The sequence below is a fragment of the Dendrobates tinctorius genome, unplaced genomic scaffold (assembly GCF_039654945.1).
Source record: "Dendrobates tinctorius isolate UK_male_01 unplaced genomic scaffold, ASM3965494v1 ptg000057l, whole genome shotgun sequence".
Lineage (NCBI taxonomy): Eukaryota > Metazoa > Chordata > Amphibia > Anura > Dendrobatidae > Dendrobates > Dendrobates tinctorius.
Window position 1 is genome coordinate 26,375,644 of NW_027361725.1, and position 17,589 is coordinate 26,393,232.

At 40.0% G+C, this 17,589-nt stretch overlaps 1 protein-coding gene across 6 annotated transcripts in view; it reads left to right on the forward strand.

The window, feature by feature from the left end:
- Positions 1-17,589, forward strand: part of NPAS3 (neuronal PAS domain protein 3) — a 586,631-nt gene that overhangs the window by 527,799 nt on the left and 41,243 nt on the right. For all 6 annotated transcript variants that reach the window (XM_073577843.1, XM_073577841.1, XM_073577842.1 and 3 more), the window contains one exon: positions 7,659-7,765. In XM_073577843.1, the coding sequence (XP_073433944.1) occupies positions 7,659-7,765 (107 nt within the window). The remainder of the gene's footprint in view (positions 1-7,658; positions 7,766-17,589) is intronic.

The following is a 17,589-nucleotide window of genomic DNA, read 5'->3' on the forward strand; positions in this document are numbered from 1 at the left end:
GTTTTCTGCACTGCTTTTTGCATTTGTGTTTTGTTTTGCCTTGCTTTTCTGAATTTCTGCCATTCCCTGCTGGGGTGAGTTGAATTCCTTTTTGCTCTGTCTTCAGAAAATACCTGAGTGCTGATATAGTCTTTTTGAAGCCTAGCGTCTTCAGGGCCTTTTTCCCTATCAGCCTGTTGGCCCTTGTTTTGATAGGGTTTTTGGCGGATTGCAGACAGCAGCTTTCCTATCCTGTCCTATTTAGTTAGCTTGGGCCCCATCATTTGCTCAGCCTATCTTTCTATCTGTGTGAGTGTTTTTTCATCTTGCTTCACCGTCATTATATGTTGGGGGCTGCCTATTGCTTTGGGGTCTGCTCTGGGGCAGTTTAGGCTATGTAGTTCTCCGGCTGTGATCGAGGGGTCTAGGGCACCGTAGGAACCCCCCCACAGCTACTGCTAGTTGTTGTTGATAGGTTCAGGGGTCTGCAATCCGATAGCTGCCAACTTCTCTGGTTTTCTGGACTTAGCTAGTATTTCTGTTTTTGCCTCCTACGGTGACTCATTCATAACAGTGTACTTTTATATGGGGGTACTTTTTATAGTTGTACTTTTTTTGGGTATACTTGTGTATGAGTGTAGTTCTATACAAGTGTACTTTTAGATGCTTGCGCTCTAATATACTGTAGGTGTACTTTTATTTGGGTGTACTTTTATATGGGTGTTTTCCTAAGTAAGTGCACTTTTGTTTGGGCATATTTTTATGAGTGTACTTATATATGTTTACATTTATGTAGGTGTACTTATAAAAGTACTTACGTGTACTTTTATTTAGCTGTACTTTTATGTTGGTGAAATATAAGTGTACATTTATTTTGGTGTACTTTAATATTGGTGTACTTTCATATAAGTGTACCGGTAATTTTATTTGGGGTTACTTTTATATGGTTATTCTGCTATATAAGTGTACTTTTATATGAGTGAAATATAAGTATACTTTTATATGGGGGTACTTTGATATAAGCAAACTTTTACTTTGGTGTAGTTTTATATTGTATTTTTGTATGTGTTCTATATAAGTGCACTTTTATTTGGGAGTTTTTCTATATGGCTGTACGTTTATTTGGGTATACTTTGATATTGGTGTACTTTGATATTGGTGTACTTTGATTTCGTAGTACTTTAATATGGGTGTACTGTGATATTGGTGCACTTTTGATTTTGGTGTACTTTTATTTGGGTGTACTTTTATATGGGTGTGTTCCTAAATAAGTGTACTTTTACTTGGGTTTTTTTTTATATAAGTGTACTAATATATGTTTACATTCATATAGGTGTACTTATAAAAGTACATATAAGTGTACTTTTATATTGGTGAAATATAAGTGTACTTTTATTTGGGTGTATTTTGTATGGGTGTAGTATTGTATAATTGTACATTTATTTAGGTGTACTTTGATATCGGTGTACTTTCATATTAGTGTACTTTTATTTGGGTATACTTTGATATTGGTGTACTTTGATATGGGTGTACTTTTATTTTAGTGTACATTCATTTGAGTGTATTTTGATATGGGTGTACTCTTATATAAATGTACATTTATTTTGGTGTACTTTGATATGGATGCACTTTTTATTGGTGTAATTTCATATTATTGTACTTTTATTTGGGTGTACCGTACTTTGATATGGGTATATTTGTGTAGTTTCATGTCAGTGTATTTTTATATTGTTGTAGATATTGGTGTTCTTTTATTTGGGTGTACTTTGATATTGGTGTACTTTTATTTGGGTATACTTTTGATATGGGTGTACTTTGATGTGGGTGTACTTTGATATGCGCTTACTTTGATATTGGTGTTTTATTTGGGTATACTTTTGATATTGGTGTACTTTGATGTTGGTGTACTTTGATATGCGCTTACTTTGATATTGGTGTTTTATTTAGGTATACTTTTGATATGAGTGTACTTTGATGTAGGTGTACTTTGATATGCGCTTACTTTGATATTGGTGTTTTATTTGGGTGTACTTTTGATATTGGTGTACTTTGATATTGGTGCACTTTTATGTACATGTACTTTTATTTGGGTGTACTTTTGATATTGGTGTACTTTTATTTGGGTGTACTTTGATATAGGTGTACTATTTAAGTGTACTTTGATTTGGGTGTACTTTGATATTGGTGTACTTTTATTTTGGTGCATTTTTATATGGGTGTATACTTTTATTTAAGCATACTTTTATTTGGGTGTACTTTTATATTGGTATAATTTCATATCAGTGTACTTTTACTTTGGTGTACTTTTATATTTGTGTACTTTCATATCAGTGTACTTTAATATTGGTGTACTTCAATTTGTGTGTACTTTGATATTGGTGTACTTTGATATTGGCGTACTTTGATATGGGTGTACTTTGATATGGGTGTACTTTTATATTTGTGTGCTTTCAGATCAGTGTACTTTTACAGCTCTGGCAAAAATTAAGAGACCACTGCACAGTTTTATAAAAATCAGCTCCTCTACATGTCTGACAGCCATTGCATTCCAGTGTCAGTTGTATTCCAACCAGAGTACACCTCATTCTACTTATTGTGCTTCTGATTAGGTGATCACCTGAACCAAATCTTATTTATCTATGGAAAATATGAAAAAAAAACCTGCTGTGATGTTCACAATCCTGTTGCAATAGGATAAGCTGGATGGCAAAACAAGTGCTTGTAATATCCCAAAAGTAATAGGAATGAAAAAATAACTTTTAACCATGCCAAAGGAGTTGAAAAGAAAAGTCTTGAGTGAGGAAAAGAAGGGCTCAATTCTGGCTTTACTAGCAGAGGGATACAGTGAGTGTCATGTTGTCTCCATCCTTAAAATTTCTAAGATGGCAATCCATTACAACAAGGACAAGCAGCAGACATTGGGGACAACAAAGCTATAGGCCGGCAGAGGGCGAAAATGACTCTCCACTGACCGGGATGACCGTTATCTTATTTGAATGTCACTCAGCAACTGCCGGATAACGTCAAGTGACCTACAAATGGAATGGCAAATGGCAGCTGGGCTGAAGTGCACGGCAAGAATAGTTCGTAGCAGACTCCTAGAGGCAGGGATCAAGTCATGTAAAGCTAGAAAGAAGCCTTTCATCAATGAGAAGGAAAGGAGAGCCGGGCTGAAGTTTGCCAAAGACCATAAGGATTGGACCATAGAGGACTGGAGTAAGGTAAACTCTGATTAGTCTAATTTTAAGCTTTACCCAACACCTGGTCGTCTAATGGTTAGACGGACACCTGGAGAGGCGTACAAGCCACAGTGTCTTGCACCCACTGTGAACTTTGGTGAAGGAGCGGTGATGATCTGGGGATGCTTCAGCAAGGCTGAAATTGGGCAGGTTAATCTTTGCAAAGGACGTATGAATCAAGCCTCATACAAGGTTATCCTGGAAAAACAGTTGATTCCTTCTGCTCAGGCAATGTTCCCCAACTCTGAGGACTGGTTTTTCCAGCAGGACAATGCGCCATGCCACACAGCTAGGTCAATCAATGTGTGGATGGAGGACCACCACATCAAATCCCTGTCATGGCCAGCCCAATTTCCAGACCTGAACCCCATTGAAAACCTCTGGCATGTAATCAAGAGGAAGATGGATAGTCACAAGCCATCAAATAAAGAACTGCTTAAATTTTTGTACCAGGAGTGGCATAAGGTCACCCAAAAGCAGTGTGAAAGACTGGTGGAAAGCATGCCAAGACGCATGAAAGCTGTGATTAAAAATCATGGTTATTCCACAAAATATTGATTTCTGAACTCTTCCTGAGTTAAAACATTAGTATGGTTGTTTCTAAATGATAATGAACTTGTTTTCTTAGCATTATTTGAGGTCTGCAAGCACTGCTTTTTTGTTATTTTGACTATTTCTCATTTTCGGAAAATACAAAATTTAGTGCTTGGAATTTCGAAGACATGTTGTCAGTAGTTTATAGAATAAAATAACAATTTATATTTTACTCAAAAATATACCTATAAAGAGAAAAATCAGACAAACTGAAAATTTTGCAGTGGTCTCTTAATTTTTGCCAGAGCTGTATATTGGTCCTTTGATATGGGCTTACTTTGATATTGGTGTACGTTGTTATGGGTGTACATTGATATGAGTGTACTTTTATACGGGTGTACTTTTATTTGGGTGTACTTTTATACTGGTGTACTTTCATATAAGTGTACTTTTTATTTTGGTGTATTCTAAATGGGTATAGTATTATATAACTATACTTTGATATGGTGTACTTTGATATTGGTGAACTTTTATATGGGTGTATACTTTTATATAAGCATACTTTTATTTGGGTGTACTTTTATATTGGTATAATTTCATATCAGTGTACTTTTATTTGGGTGTACTTTTATATTTGTGTACTTTCATATCAGTGTACTTTTATTTGGGTATACTTTGATTTGGGTGTACTTTGATATTACTGTACTTTGTTATGGGGGTACTTTGATTTGGGCATACTTTGATTTTGGTGTACTTTGATATTGGTGTACTTTGATATGGGCATACTTTGATTTGGGTGTACTTTGATTTGGGCGTACTTTGATATTGGTGTACTTTCTTATGAGTGTACTTTGTTATGGGTGTATCTTGTTATGGGTGTACCTCGTTATTGCTGTACCTCGTTATAGGTGTACCTCATGGGTGTACCTTGTTATGAGTGTACTTTGATCTGGGTGTACTTTGATTTGGATCTACTTTGATTTGGGTGTTCTTTGATTTGGTCGTACTTTGATTTGAGCGTACTTTGATTTGAGAGTACTTTGATATTGGTGTACTTTGATATGGGCATACTTTTATATGGGCGTACTGTCATATGTGCCATGTGCCTCACAGTGCCTCTCCAGAATTGCTGTTGGACAGTATGATGTGAACCTACAGTATATTGTGGACACCTCCCACAGTTGCAGGGTAGATGTAATGTGCGGCATTGTTATGGCCAGTTGTGGGTGTATGGACACATTTTTCTCTGTTATTGTATACAGCACTATATTATGACTTCCTTTGTTTCGCGTTGCTTCATTAGTGATCTCATTATTCAAGCAATATAATGATGATCATTGCTATTATCACCAGGCTTATTATTACTATTATTAGTGCTATTACAGGTTATTACACGCTTTGTCATTTATATCATTCGTCGAGTAATATCCGCTGATTATTATAATTCCGATACAGCAGCGCAGAAAGTGTTGTGTCGCCCGCGCTTTGGGTAATTAGTGGCCTCGTTGTTTTCCGCCTTTGCGATCCGACAGAAATAATTGCTCGTTAATTACTTCCAGTTACATTCACTTTTGCAAAGTCTTTGGAAAGGACAAAAGGAGGAGATTTAACTCTTGTGAGGGGGATAAATGGTATGCTTATATTTGCTTTACAAAGTTCTTAGCATAGAATGAGTTACATACAGTAGGAGCCATCTCAGCATATGTGGGAGAATGAAAGGGTTGTTCCACTAGTATGATATTTGTCATTTTAACATGAGGAGGGTCATCATTAGGGTCTGACACCTGGCACTACGGGGGACCAGCCATTACCAGCTTCAGCAATGGCCAGATATGGATACCACTCCTAGGTCCTGTATGTAATCATTAGGATATGTCATCAATATCATAATCACACATGGGGAAAACATAATTAACAATCTGTATTTTCACCAAATTACTGTCACTTACTATCCAGAGCAAAGGAAATGATAGTCTGTTTACTGTGACTAGAAAGCAACAAGTATAGGACAGAAGAGTAAAGACAAATTGAAGTGGTCTCTGTACCTACAGAGAACATTTACCTTATTTGATGATAATGCGAATATTTACTGAGTGAAAAACACCAAGATTTTGGCTACATTTCCACAAAATAATGTTTAGTGTGTGTGTTTTGGTGTGTACGCATGCTTTTATATGACTGTAGTTTTATATGTGAGAATTGAAATAAGTGTGTACTTTTATTTGGTTATACTCTTATGAGTGTATATTTATTTTAGATTTATATGCTTTTACTTTTATATAAGTGTACTTACATATGGGTGTACTTTGTATTTGTGCCTACTTTTATATGGTTGTACTTTTACCTGGGTGTACTCTTATATGCGTGTACTTTTATATCGGTGTAGTTTATTTATGTGTACTTATAAAAATACGACAATATAAAAGTAAAATATGAGTGTACTGTACTTATATGAATGTACTTTTATATGCTTGTACTTTTATAGGGGTGTACTTTTATATGAGTTCACTTTTATTTTACTTTTATATGGTTGTACTTTTATACAACTGTACTTTTATATGAGTGCACTTTTATATGGGTGTACTTTGTACTTTCACGTGACTATTTTATATGGTTTTACTGTTAAATGAGTTTTTTCTTTTATGAGTGTACTTTGTTTTACTTTTATATGGTTGTACTTTTATATGGGCATACTTTTATATGGGCGTACTTTTATATGGGCATACTTTTATATGGGCGTACTTTTATATGGGCATACTTTTTATGGGTGTACGTTTATATAAGTGTACTTTTATATAAGTGTGCTTGTATGTGTTCTTTTATATTGTTGTACTTTTACATGGGTGTACTCATATGCTTGTACTTACATGGGGTGTACTTTTATTTATTCGTACTTATATTTTACTTTTATATTGTTGCATTTTTATAAGTGTACTGTAATTATATGAATGCACTTTTGTATGCTTGTACTTTTATAGGGGTGTACTTTTATATGAGTTTACTTTTATTTAACTTTTATATGGTTGTACTTTTATGCTGCTGTACTTTTATGGTTGTACTTTTACATGACTTTTTATATGGTTTTACTGTTATGAGTTTTGTTTTAAATGAATGTACTTTTATTTTACTTTTATGGGTGTACTTTTTTTTACTTTCATATGGTTGTACTTTTATATGGGCATACTTTTACATGGGTTTATTTTATATGGGTGTACTTTTACATGACTTTTTTATATGGTTTTACTGTTATGAGTTTTGTTTTTTTATGAGTGTACTTTTACCTTTTTACTTTTATATGGTTGTACTTTTATATGGGCATACTTTTATATGGGTGTATTTTTAAATGGATGTACTTTTTTATAGGTTTACTTTTACTTTGCTTTTATTTGGTTTCACTTTTATATGTGTGAACTTTTATTTGCGTAGACAGCTTAGTATGTAATGACATTAGGAGCTAAAATTTTGCAGTACAGTAAGCCATCTAGTAGGTGGTGTAGAGTTATACTAGACAGTGTAAGAATAAGCCAAATTTACAGAGCTACACAACTCTAACCGAGTCTGAAAATCTAGTTATTTTGTCAAGTAGGAGTGGTCATCAACTCTTCTTTGTGGGTGTTTCATTCAGGACCACTCCCAGATGGCTAAAAATCTACATTTATGCTCAGGGATAGCAAGGTCATATCTCAGGCACAGGAACAATAGCTAATGCCGGAGGCAGGACAATAGTGACATTTGCACCAGGTAGTAAATGACTTATTTAAGGTAAGTGACAGTTCCTCCTAAAGGACTGGAAATGAACATTGGTAAATATTCCTCTATCCATTGCAGTGCTAATGGTAGCCTTAGATGGTGTTTAGGTATTATTAAGATTATTTTATATACATTTACCTTTCTTAAATATTGCAGAGTCAGTGATTACATGGACCTCAATGCTGTGGATCTGATGGGTAAACGATGCTATCACTTTATTCATGCTGAAGATGTGGAAGGCATTAGGCACAGCCACCTGGACTGTGAGTATGTTGCACTGTTACCTGGCGTTCTCAGTTATCAGGCCTATTTATTCCGGGAACATGTAATAAGTGGACTACTTAACACCTGATCTCTTTATACCTTTTCTTTTGTCTGACACAATATTAGGAATGAATGTTGTGCTATCCAGCAAAGCAGCTTGTAGATGAACAATGCATGTAGTATTGGTTTTGCCGTAACCCCTCTATGACCACCAATATGCATTTTTACTGACCTGGGAAATAAGAGAATAGCATTCCCCAACGAAAATGCAGTGGGTGTCAGATGTCTACTATATCTGCTGCATCGGCCACGATTGGTATTGGTGCTAATCATGGCCATCTAACCCCTTGGATGCTGCTGTTAATAGCAACAGCAACATCTAGATGGTTAACAGAGGAAAGGTATTGCTTATTTAACCAGATTTGCGCCACAAAAACGTAATTTTGTGGTCCCGATGGTTGCCATAGTATTCTGAGGCCAAGTAATGGCCTCAGGATCTACTAACTATGGTGGCCTGTTAAAATGTTAGGTGTATTTTAGTGGAAAATGTGCAAATTGTCTCTTCAGAGAGGAAGAGGACTTGAACTCTAGTGCCACCTATTAGTAAACCCTTACCCTTTATACCTCAGTCCCAATCTTCTCACCTAGACAAATCAGATCTAATTCTTTGTACTTTTAATTGGCAACACCCTAAAATTCAGTGTCTGCAAATTGGGATTCTGGTTTGGCTTTTATCCTAAGTCATTTTTCAAGGCTCGTTAAAGAGTTGATAGTGACTTGTAGGCGCTAGAGTTCAAGTCCTTGTCCTCTCTGGAGAGACAATTTGAATATTTAATTTCCCAGAGGAGCATTGTAAGGCATTTGTCTCCTCATACTGACATGCCAGACCTGGCTTGTCACTCTCCCCTTAGATACCAATGGAAAAAATATAATTTTTCATTTAAATTATTCCACTTTGTGTTAATTCCTGTGAAGCACCTGAAGGGTTAACAAGCTACCTGACAGCAGTTTTGAATATTGTGAGGTGTGATCTTTTTTGCAGGTTATCCAATAGCATAGTGGCTTTAGAGGTGGAAAATGTAAAAAGACACAAATAAAACGTTCCACATAATTAGCAACTTTTCAGTGCTAAAAACTGATGTAGCAAGAAAGATAAACCAGCTCCTATGAACATGTTTTTAGTCTTAATTAGCCTTAAAATTTGTCTTCTTTTTACTTTTATATGGTCTACTAATTATAGTAGCGTTCTCAGCTGTAAAGTTCAGTTTCTTGCATGTGTTGTTAGAAAATGACATTGTTTAAAGGGAACCTGTCACCAGGTTTGGCCGATATGAGATGCGGCCACTGCCTTTCAGGGCTTATATACAGCATTCTATAGTGCTGTATACAAGCCCCCAAACTGACCTTTAAGAACTGAAAAAATAACTTTTATTATACACACCTGCGAGGCGGTCCGGTCCGAGGGGTGTCACTCTTCTTGGTCCGACGCTTCCCATCTTCTTGCGATGCCGCCCTCCTACTTGTTTCATGTGGATGACGAGACCCTGCATCATCCACACAGGCTCCCCTGCATCGCGCTCCTGCGCAGGCGTACTTATCTGCTCTGTTGAGGGCAGAGCAAAGTACTGCATTGCTCAAGGTGCCAGGAAAGCTCAGAGGTCCGGCGCCTGCGCACTGCAGGACTTTGCTCTGCCCTCAACTGGGGAAGATAAGTACGCCTGCGCAGGAGCGCGATGCCGAGCAGACTGGGTGGATGACACAGGGACGCGTCATCCATGCAAAGCAAGAAGGAGGATGACGATCAAAAGAAGATTGGAGGCGCCAGATCAAGAAGAGCAACACCCCTCAGACCGGACTGCCTCGCAGGTGAGTATAATAAAACTTATTTTTCTTCTCTTACAGGTCGGGTTGGCCTGAGATACAGCATTAGAGAATGCTGTAAATCAGGCCTGAAGGGCGGTGGTCAAAACTCGTATTGGCTAAGCCTGGTGACAGGTTCCCTTTAAGGCTATGTGCCCATGTAGCGTTTAAATCCGGACACAGAAAACCGGACTCCTTCCCAGAAATAGCGCGTTTTTTTTCCCGCGCGATTTTACCGCGATTATGTTCGCGATTTTGCCGTGATTTTCGCGTGCGATATTCAAGCACTTTCCAAGCGACATCGCTTGGAAAGTGATTGACAGGTTGGTCACACTCGTCAAACATAGTGTTTGACAAGTGTGAGCAGCTTTTTACTATTGAGGCGGCCTATGCGGCATCAATAGTAAAAGAAAGAATGTAAAAAATAATTAAAAAATAAAAAATCGGGGTATATTTACCTTCCGGCGTCCCGCGCTGCCATCCCGGCCTCAGCGTTCCCAGTAATGCATTGTGAGACCTGTGATGACGTTGGTCTCGCGTTGCTATAGCGATCTCACGAGACCGCTAGAGTCACGCGAGACTACGTCATTACAGGACCTTGCCGCAAGGCATTACAGGGAACGCTGAGGCCCGGGATGGCAGCGCAGGACGTCGGAAGGTAAATATACCCTGATTTTTTATTTTTTATTTTCTTTACAGGGGTATGGTACCCAGGGCCTGGAGGACAGTCTCCTCTCCTCCACACCGTGGGTACCAACCGCACATGAGACGCTTAACTTCGCACATGGTGGGCATAGCCACATGCGGGAAGTAAGCGATTCTCATTCATTCCTATGGGTGCGGAATCGCGGCAATTCTTTGCGATTCCGCACAAAAGAATGAGCATGCTGCGATTTTTTCCGCGATGCGATTCCGCCGCGGAAAAAGTGCAGCATTAGTACAGAATGTGCGGAATGCCATAGGAATGCATGGGGTGCGTTCTGTACAAGATTTTTAAACGTTTTCGCGACGAAAATCGCGGGAAAAACGCTTAAAAATCGCATCGTGGGCACACAGCCTAAATCATATTTTTGTGTTACATGTTTTTTTTTATGTTAACAGTGTTTTTTTTCTTTGTATGAAAAAGAGCTCAAATCTCTGACAGTGGGATTTACCACCTGCGGATGGAATCGCATCATTCCAGCCGCTCATTGGCACACCTGTCATGTGATCACGGGGCACCGATGGGTTGTCATGACAGCCAGCAGTCTTCAGAACACCTTCATGGCTATCATTATGATCCTCATGTGAGCACCGGGCTCGTAGTGGGCGTCCATAGGATATCGTGATTTCTGCTATACATTGCAGTACTGAAACCCTGCTATGTATTGCACAAGCGATCGGACAATAATAGTCTCCTAAAGGGACTATTAAATTCTGTAAAAAATGTAAAAGTTCAACCTTGCACCTTTGAAAATTAAAACAATTAAAAAAAAAAAAAAAACATTCGGTATTGCAACGTTCAGAAATGTCCGATCTATCAAAATATACAATAAATGAAAGATCTGTAAATAGCGTAGCAAGAAAAAAAATTGAAATGCCAATAAAATGCAATAAGAGGCGATCAAAACATTGTATCTGCCCCAAAAAATATCAATAAAAATATCAGCTAAGGGTGTAAATAATAAGTCCTCACCCAGATCCTGAAAACGGAAAATGCTAGGGAACTCGGAAAATGGTGACAAACACAAAAACTTTTTTTTCATGCAAAAACAGCTTCAAAGATACTTTTGGGTTGACCTTGATGTGAAATATAAGAAAATGGACTACCGCAGATGTGCGGCCACTTTGTGTGACTCAGAAAACCATACAAAGTGGCCCGTGTGTAAATTGCATGCCCCAAACTTTCAGAATTTGAGTTACAAATATATAATATATGTGCCATCTTCATCACAAAAACTAATCCCAGCCACAAATACGGTAATACTCACTAAACAAATATAAACTACTTGCCAGACCACTTCATAAATAAAGACCCTAAACCCATAAATAAATGTACACCTCCCCAAAAAAAATAAACACCCTACATAAATATACGCTCTAGAGCCCCAAACTAAACATAGACTGAGGACCAGAAATGTAGACCGTACATTTCTACAGGTGCAAGAGTTAACTCCTTATTCCTGACCACTTTTTCATGCTGGCCCAAATCAGATCATAGACCCTACTTTTATCTGGCCCCTTTGCTTATGGGACCCTGATTCAGACCCTATTTTCCAGACTCTAGATTGGCCCAGACCCTATATATATAGAACAAATATCATATATTTCTCTGAGCCGCCATGAGTAGCCATGGCTGTTGCATATCACGTCAAGTGTGGCAGAGTGTCTTTGCAAAAGGGCTTCTATGATATTGATTACAGTTAAATGATCCCTTCACAAAAATCAATACAATTAGAAAATGCAGGGTTTTTAAAAAAGAAAAAAAAAAATCTGTGAATAGTAAAAACTCACAACTTCCATCACCAGGATTAATGAGCATCTCACATAAATCAATAGTGCAAGAGAATATAAAAAACATTGTAATGTATCTTATCAGAGAAATCTGCATATCTTTCCACCTCTTCATGCTTCCATACCTCATTATCCTCTCTGAAAAACAGAAAAAAATCATTATGAGAGAGAGGCAAAAAAACTCCAACCTGTGCTGCTGCTTTTTAGTAAGTGTTTATCTTACCCCTGAGCTGGATTCACAGCTACACTACTCAGTACAGCTCTGTAATGTTCTCCATGCTGATGTGGTAGGGGGCCGGATTGGGGGGTGGTCCACTGTTTACCATGACCAGACGATGCAAAGACGAGACAGAGGCAGAATTCAGTTGTAACAGATCCGGGTTTATTGACCGTCCTCCTGACGACCATAGCCATGCACCGCAGTTCCTTTACAGCTCTCCGTTTCCAGGCCCAGGTACCTTTCACCTTTCCTTTAGTCGTGATGACGTCCCTCGCGGATCTTTCGCTGGGGCTATCCTAGACCAATCTACCACCAGCGCTTCACCTGCCCGAGGTCGTCGTCCAATCGGTACCCCGGGGCCTCGTCTGTCCTGCGGTACGTCGTGTCAGGGCCACCCCTGTTGTGAGTTCATTTTCTGGTCCACCAGTTGTGAGTTCTCCTGCCAGGCTCCCTCTGGTGGTAACAGGAGGTAGTGAGGCTGATTTAATCAGTAGAGATCTGCCACCTGATAATGAGGATGACTATTGGACCTCAGGAATCTCAGACTGGATTTAAGACAGCCGACTCCCTATTCTGGTGCTGGTGATTCCTTCTGGCTTGTCAGGTCTTGGTTTTCAGCTCTGTTCCAGTCATCTAAAGCTAAGTTTTTCTGCTAATGTTCACACTTGTTTTTCTATTCAGTTTTTTGTGTGGTCAGCTAGCCCCGGCTGGGGCTGTGCTGAATTTCCACTCTTATTTACCTGTATTTGCCAATTTGCTATTTGTTCTTTATTAGATTGGCCTCTTTTTGCTCTGTCTCAGAATAGTTCAGAGTGCTGATATAGTGGGAGAAGTCTAGTGACTTCAGGGTTAATTTTGCTATCAGAAGTTTTGGACATTATTTTTGTAGCGTTTTTTGCAGATTACAGACAGTGTCTTTCCTTTTCTGTCCTTTCTAGTTTGTTTGGGCCCCATCGTTTGCTTAGCCTATTTTCCTGCCTGTGTTTGTGCTTTCATCTTGTTTCACCGTCAATACATGTGTGGGGGCTGTCTTTCCTTTGGGGTCTGCTCTGGGGCAGTTAGTGTTCCCCTTTTCTTGCTTCAGGCTTATGTAGTTCTCCGGCTGTGACGAAGCGTCTAGGATAATCGTAGGTATGCTCCACGGCTGCTGCTAGTTGTGTGGTTAGGATCAGGGATCTGCAATCTGCATAGTTACCAACCTCTCTGGTTTTCTGTGACTTAGCTTGTTTTGTTTTTTTCTCCTCGGTGACCCATTCATAACACACACCCCTGACTGTCTTCTATCAGTCCCCTGATCGAGCTCTTCACCGTTCTCCGTCTTCTGTCCTGAGTCTTCCTCTGCTGAGCTCCTCCCGGGACTAACCTCTCTGGAACCCCAACCAGTCCTATTTATCCCCTCTCTAACTGAGAATTCCCCTCCTGGGTTTCTATCTCCCTGCCCCCCATGACTAAGCAGTTTCTATAGCCATAAGCTGATGTTAAGTCCTGAACTACACTCCCCCCTGCCATCTTGTGATCAAATTTCGGTACTGCACTCCCTTTTCTGTCTCTCCCTGCTGTTACCTTTCTGTCATTGCCAATCTTCGTCTGTACTGCACAAATTGTCTCCTCCTACTTCCAGTCAAGTCTGTCCGTCAAGTCACCTTCTCCACACTGATGCTTCTGAAAATGTGCTACATAGACAGGCAGGGAACCTTTATATCTGTGTGTGCTGTGTTAGGGAGTCATCATAGGATTTAGTTTCTACACCTGGTTTAGTGGCAACTGAAAATTAGAGAGAGAGATAACATTCAAAGGAGAAAGCTGGTAAAATATACAGGATACAAAGCATGGAATGGCCAGAAATATAATTCTCAACAACAGCTTATTCAGTCACATGAATTGACAGGTGTGCGCAATAAAGGATTGTCTCACAATAAGACCCTCTGCCCCTATAATATTCGAATCTCATAATTTTGATATCTATGTATGAGGTTTTCTGCCTGTTCTTGCACCACATGGTTGGCCATTCTTCTGAATATCACCATGTAATGCTGCATTGTAGCCAGACACATTTTTCTTCGACAATCACAGCTCTTTGCCAGAGGATAAAGATGGTGGATCTGCATTAATCAGCTGATGTGTGGAAAGATCATGTGTTCTCACAGCGAGGGGATCACAGAGTGTTGTGGGATCTCACTCTCCGTGCCGGGATCCCACAATCAGAAGTTCAGTTCCAAGTTTTGCTAGAAATTCTAGCCCTTTTGAGGGGAATTAGAGACACCTCTTGCCACTTTAATTCAGTTCTATTTGGAGAAATCATCTATCTCAGGCTCCCCACTTACTTCTTAACAAAAAAGGACAGTCGTAATGTGGTCCTTGGTTAAGACCTTTTTTGCCCAAACAAAGGTCCGATTTTCATTAGTGTTATGGATCCTCGTTTTATCAGAGTTCAGTCAGCATCATAGTGTGCGATTAGAAATGTATCTCCGTAATTATTTTGTGGACACACGGTCTGAAAAATAACATGAACAAGTGAACACGCTATAGAAATGAATGGGTGAAAACTATGGACATAACATTTACGGACGCCTGAATGAGATTTACGTCATGCTATAACTTGTATACTGTTGCTTATTATGTATGAAATTCTAAGTGATTTTTAAAAATGGAAAAAAATCTCAATGTTTAAAGTTTCATGAAAGGCAAAGATGGAACCTCCCATGTGAAAGTCCAGTGTTTATTCCTGTCTAATAATATCCCTCTGTTCCTGTCGCTACCTTAGGGACACATTCTCCCTGCCATCTGATAAATGGAATATGGACGTTACAGCCATTTTTATAGCTGTTTCATTCAATGTTAAAGTCCTAATTGAGCCCTAAATTACGGAAAGCAGAAGCTGCCAGGAGCAGGCGGGTGTCGTTTGACTCTCAGAAAGGTCACCCTGTCTGCTAAGGGAGTGTCTACAGCTGCTAATTTCTCGCATATACATGAAGGACACAGCAGAACTTCCAGCCATCACTTAAAAGAACACAATCCACAGGAACAATGCACAATGACAACAATATGAAGGTGCATCGCACCCTGAGATAGCGATCATTCCACGCACTGCCTATTAGTGACAAAAGGTGCCATGGGCAGTCCCCCAGCACCAGCTTCCTCCAACATTGTCAGGGCTTCCAACCCTAATTTCTTTTTTAGTCCGCATTCCCTTCTGGATTTACTGGAGTATGGACTCCTGATGTATGTGTAATAAAGTGCGACTGGCACATTGTGGTGCATGTGTATTTTATGTTATATCTTGTGTCTGTTTCATCAATGAGGTGTGGTTTTGGAAAATGGACTAGCGAATCTTTCAGCTAATTTGTTTGGGCAACATAAATCAGAGACCAGCTCGATCATTATCTTAGGGAAGGTGCACACGACCCTATGTATATTCTCTCATCTGAGAGTCTGAGAGAGTCTGGCCAATTATGCAGATCACGCTCTAATCGCCATAATGTGATCGAATTCTCCCGGATGAAAGAATTTGAGCACGGTGTGAGATCATGGGGAACAAGATTTCTCCAATCTGTGAGGCCATGGAAATCAAACTGCACTCAGATGTCATCGAGGTGTAGTCCATTAGTTTCCACGCACTCATTTACTTACACAACCGGGTGCCATACGAATATCCGATCAAACTTGGGCAGGCAGTAATTTTTTCCTCGTACAGACACTGTCCGAAAAAAAGAACAATCAAGTGCACAGTCCCATAGCATAACATTAATCCGGGTGCACTTGGACCGAAAATACTCTCGTCTGCACCTTCCGTTACTCTGAGTTAATCCATCATTTCATGAAAAACATAGTTTAAAATGCCAACCATGGAGAAGGTGACTAAAATGCCTAGTCATAGACGTGTGCATTCTCCCCACCTCGCTAAGGCTACATCCATGTGACGCGTCCTAGTGCAGTCAGCACATGGACCCATAGGGGCAGATTGATTAACACTGGCATTGCACATGCCAATCTTAATGAAGAGCTTGCTAGAGAATGATGGGTCACATTCATGTAACAAGCCACTCAATGAATTTTGTACATTTAATAATGTGATGTGTGCCTCTGTGCTCCTGTAAGGAGGTCAAGGGCCTCACCCTGTAAATAGTGACATTATTGCGTATTATCTGTGTGCAGTATGGATGTCGTGTGCATGTGTGTGTTTGCTTCCACGTGACATCAGGTTGTTAGTTGTTATGCTAGAAAAGGGCCACTAGATGGGGGCACTGAGCTCAACTAGTGAGAAGACCGTTAGAAGGGTTAACTTAGAGGAGTGGCTAGACAGAAGCAAAAAGGAGAGAGTTTTCCCTCCTGAGTTAGTTGAGCTGGGGGTAGCTGTACTGGACAGTGGAGTACAGCAGATGCCTACAGCAGCAGCCAGTGAGTAGAGGTCACTGGAGGTCCGACAGTTAGAGACTGGGAACTGGAGGACTAGGGAGACTAACGGAAGAGTCTCAAGTGTCAAGTCAGCTAGAAGTGAAGAGCTGAAGTGACAACCAAGTCAGTCTGCAGAAACCAGCCCGTGTCTGGAGAAGAGTCAAGCCAGGGAGGTCAGTGGGTGAGCCCCTGTGGAGTGACAGCTGAGAGCGGGAGCTGGGTGAAGAGTCTAGTGAGCCACCAGCTTAGAGACGTGCAGGAACAACAGTGCCGTAAAGGGGTGAGATATACCGGAGTAGACAGGTACTGTACCTTCGTGGGCTGAAGTCGGTCTCAGGAAGAAAGGCCTAAGTTCCGTGTTCACCATGTTCCGTGTGGCGTGCTCGCCTGCTTGCATGTGTTCGCATCGTGTGTAGCGGAGAAGGAGAAGTAGAGTGCTGCTGTAGATGAAGATGTATTGCTGGTACCAAGTAAAGAGTCCTGTAGCCATTGTGGACGTTCTGTGCCCTGAAGAGAATAAAGTTGAACTGTTTAAGTTGTTTCCATCCTCTGTCTGCTGTCATTTAAGACCCAAAGCTGAACAGCATACTGGAGATGAAACAGCCTCCAGCACAGTGAGTACTGGAGCAGCCGAAGAAGCTACCCCCCAGCGGCCGTGGTATTACACTCCTCACCATTAATACTATTCCGATAAAGATCTGGAGTATTTCTCGTGTAAGAAACGCTGACACTTTTGTTGAATTTGATTGGGGGGCATAGCCATGCCTCGTGCCGCCTTGGTTCTTCCCATTTACACCCATTTTGCTGGAGCGGCTTCAAACTGGTGATGCCAAAAGACATAAGATTTTTGTGTAA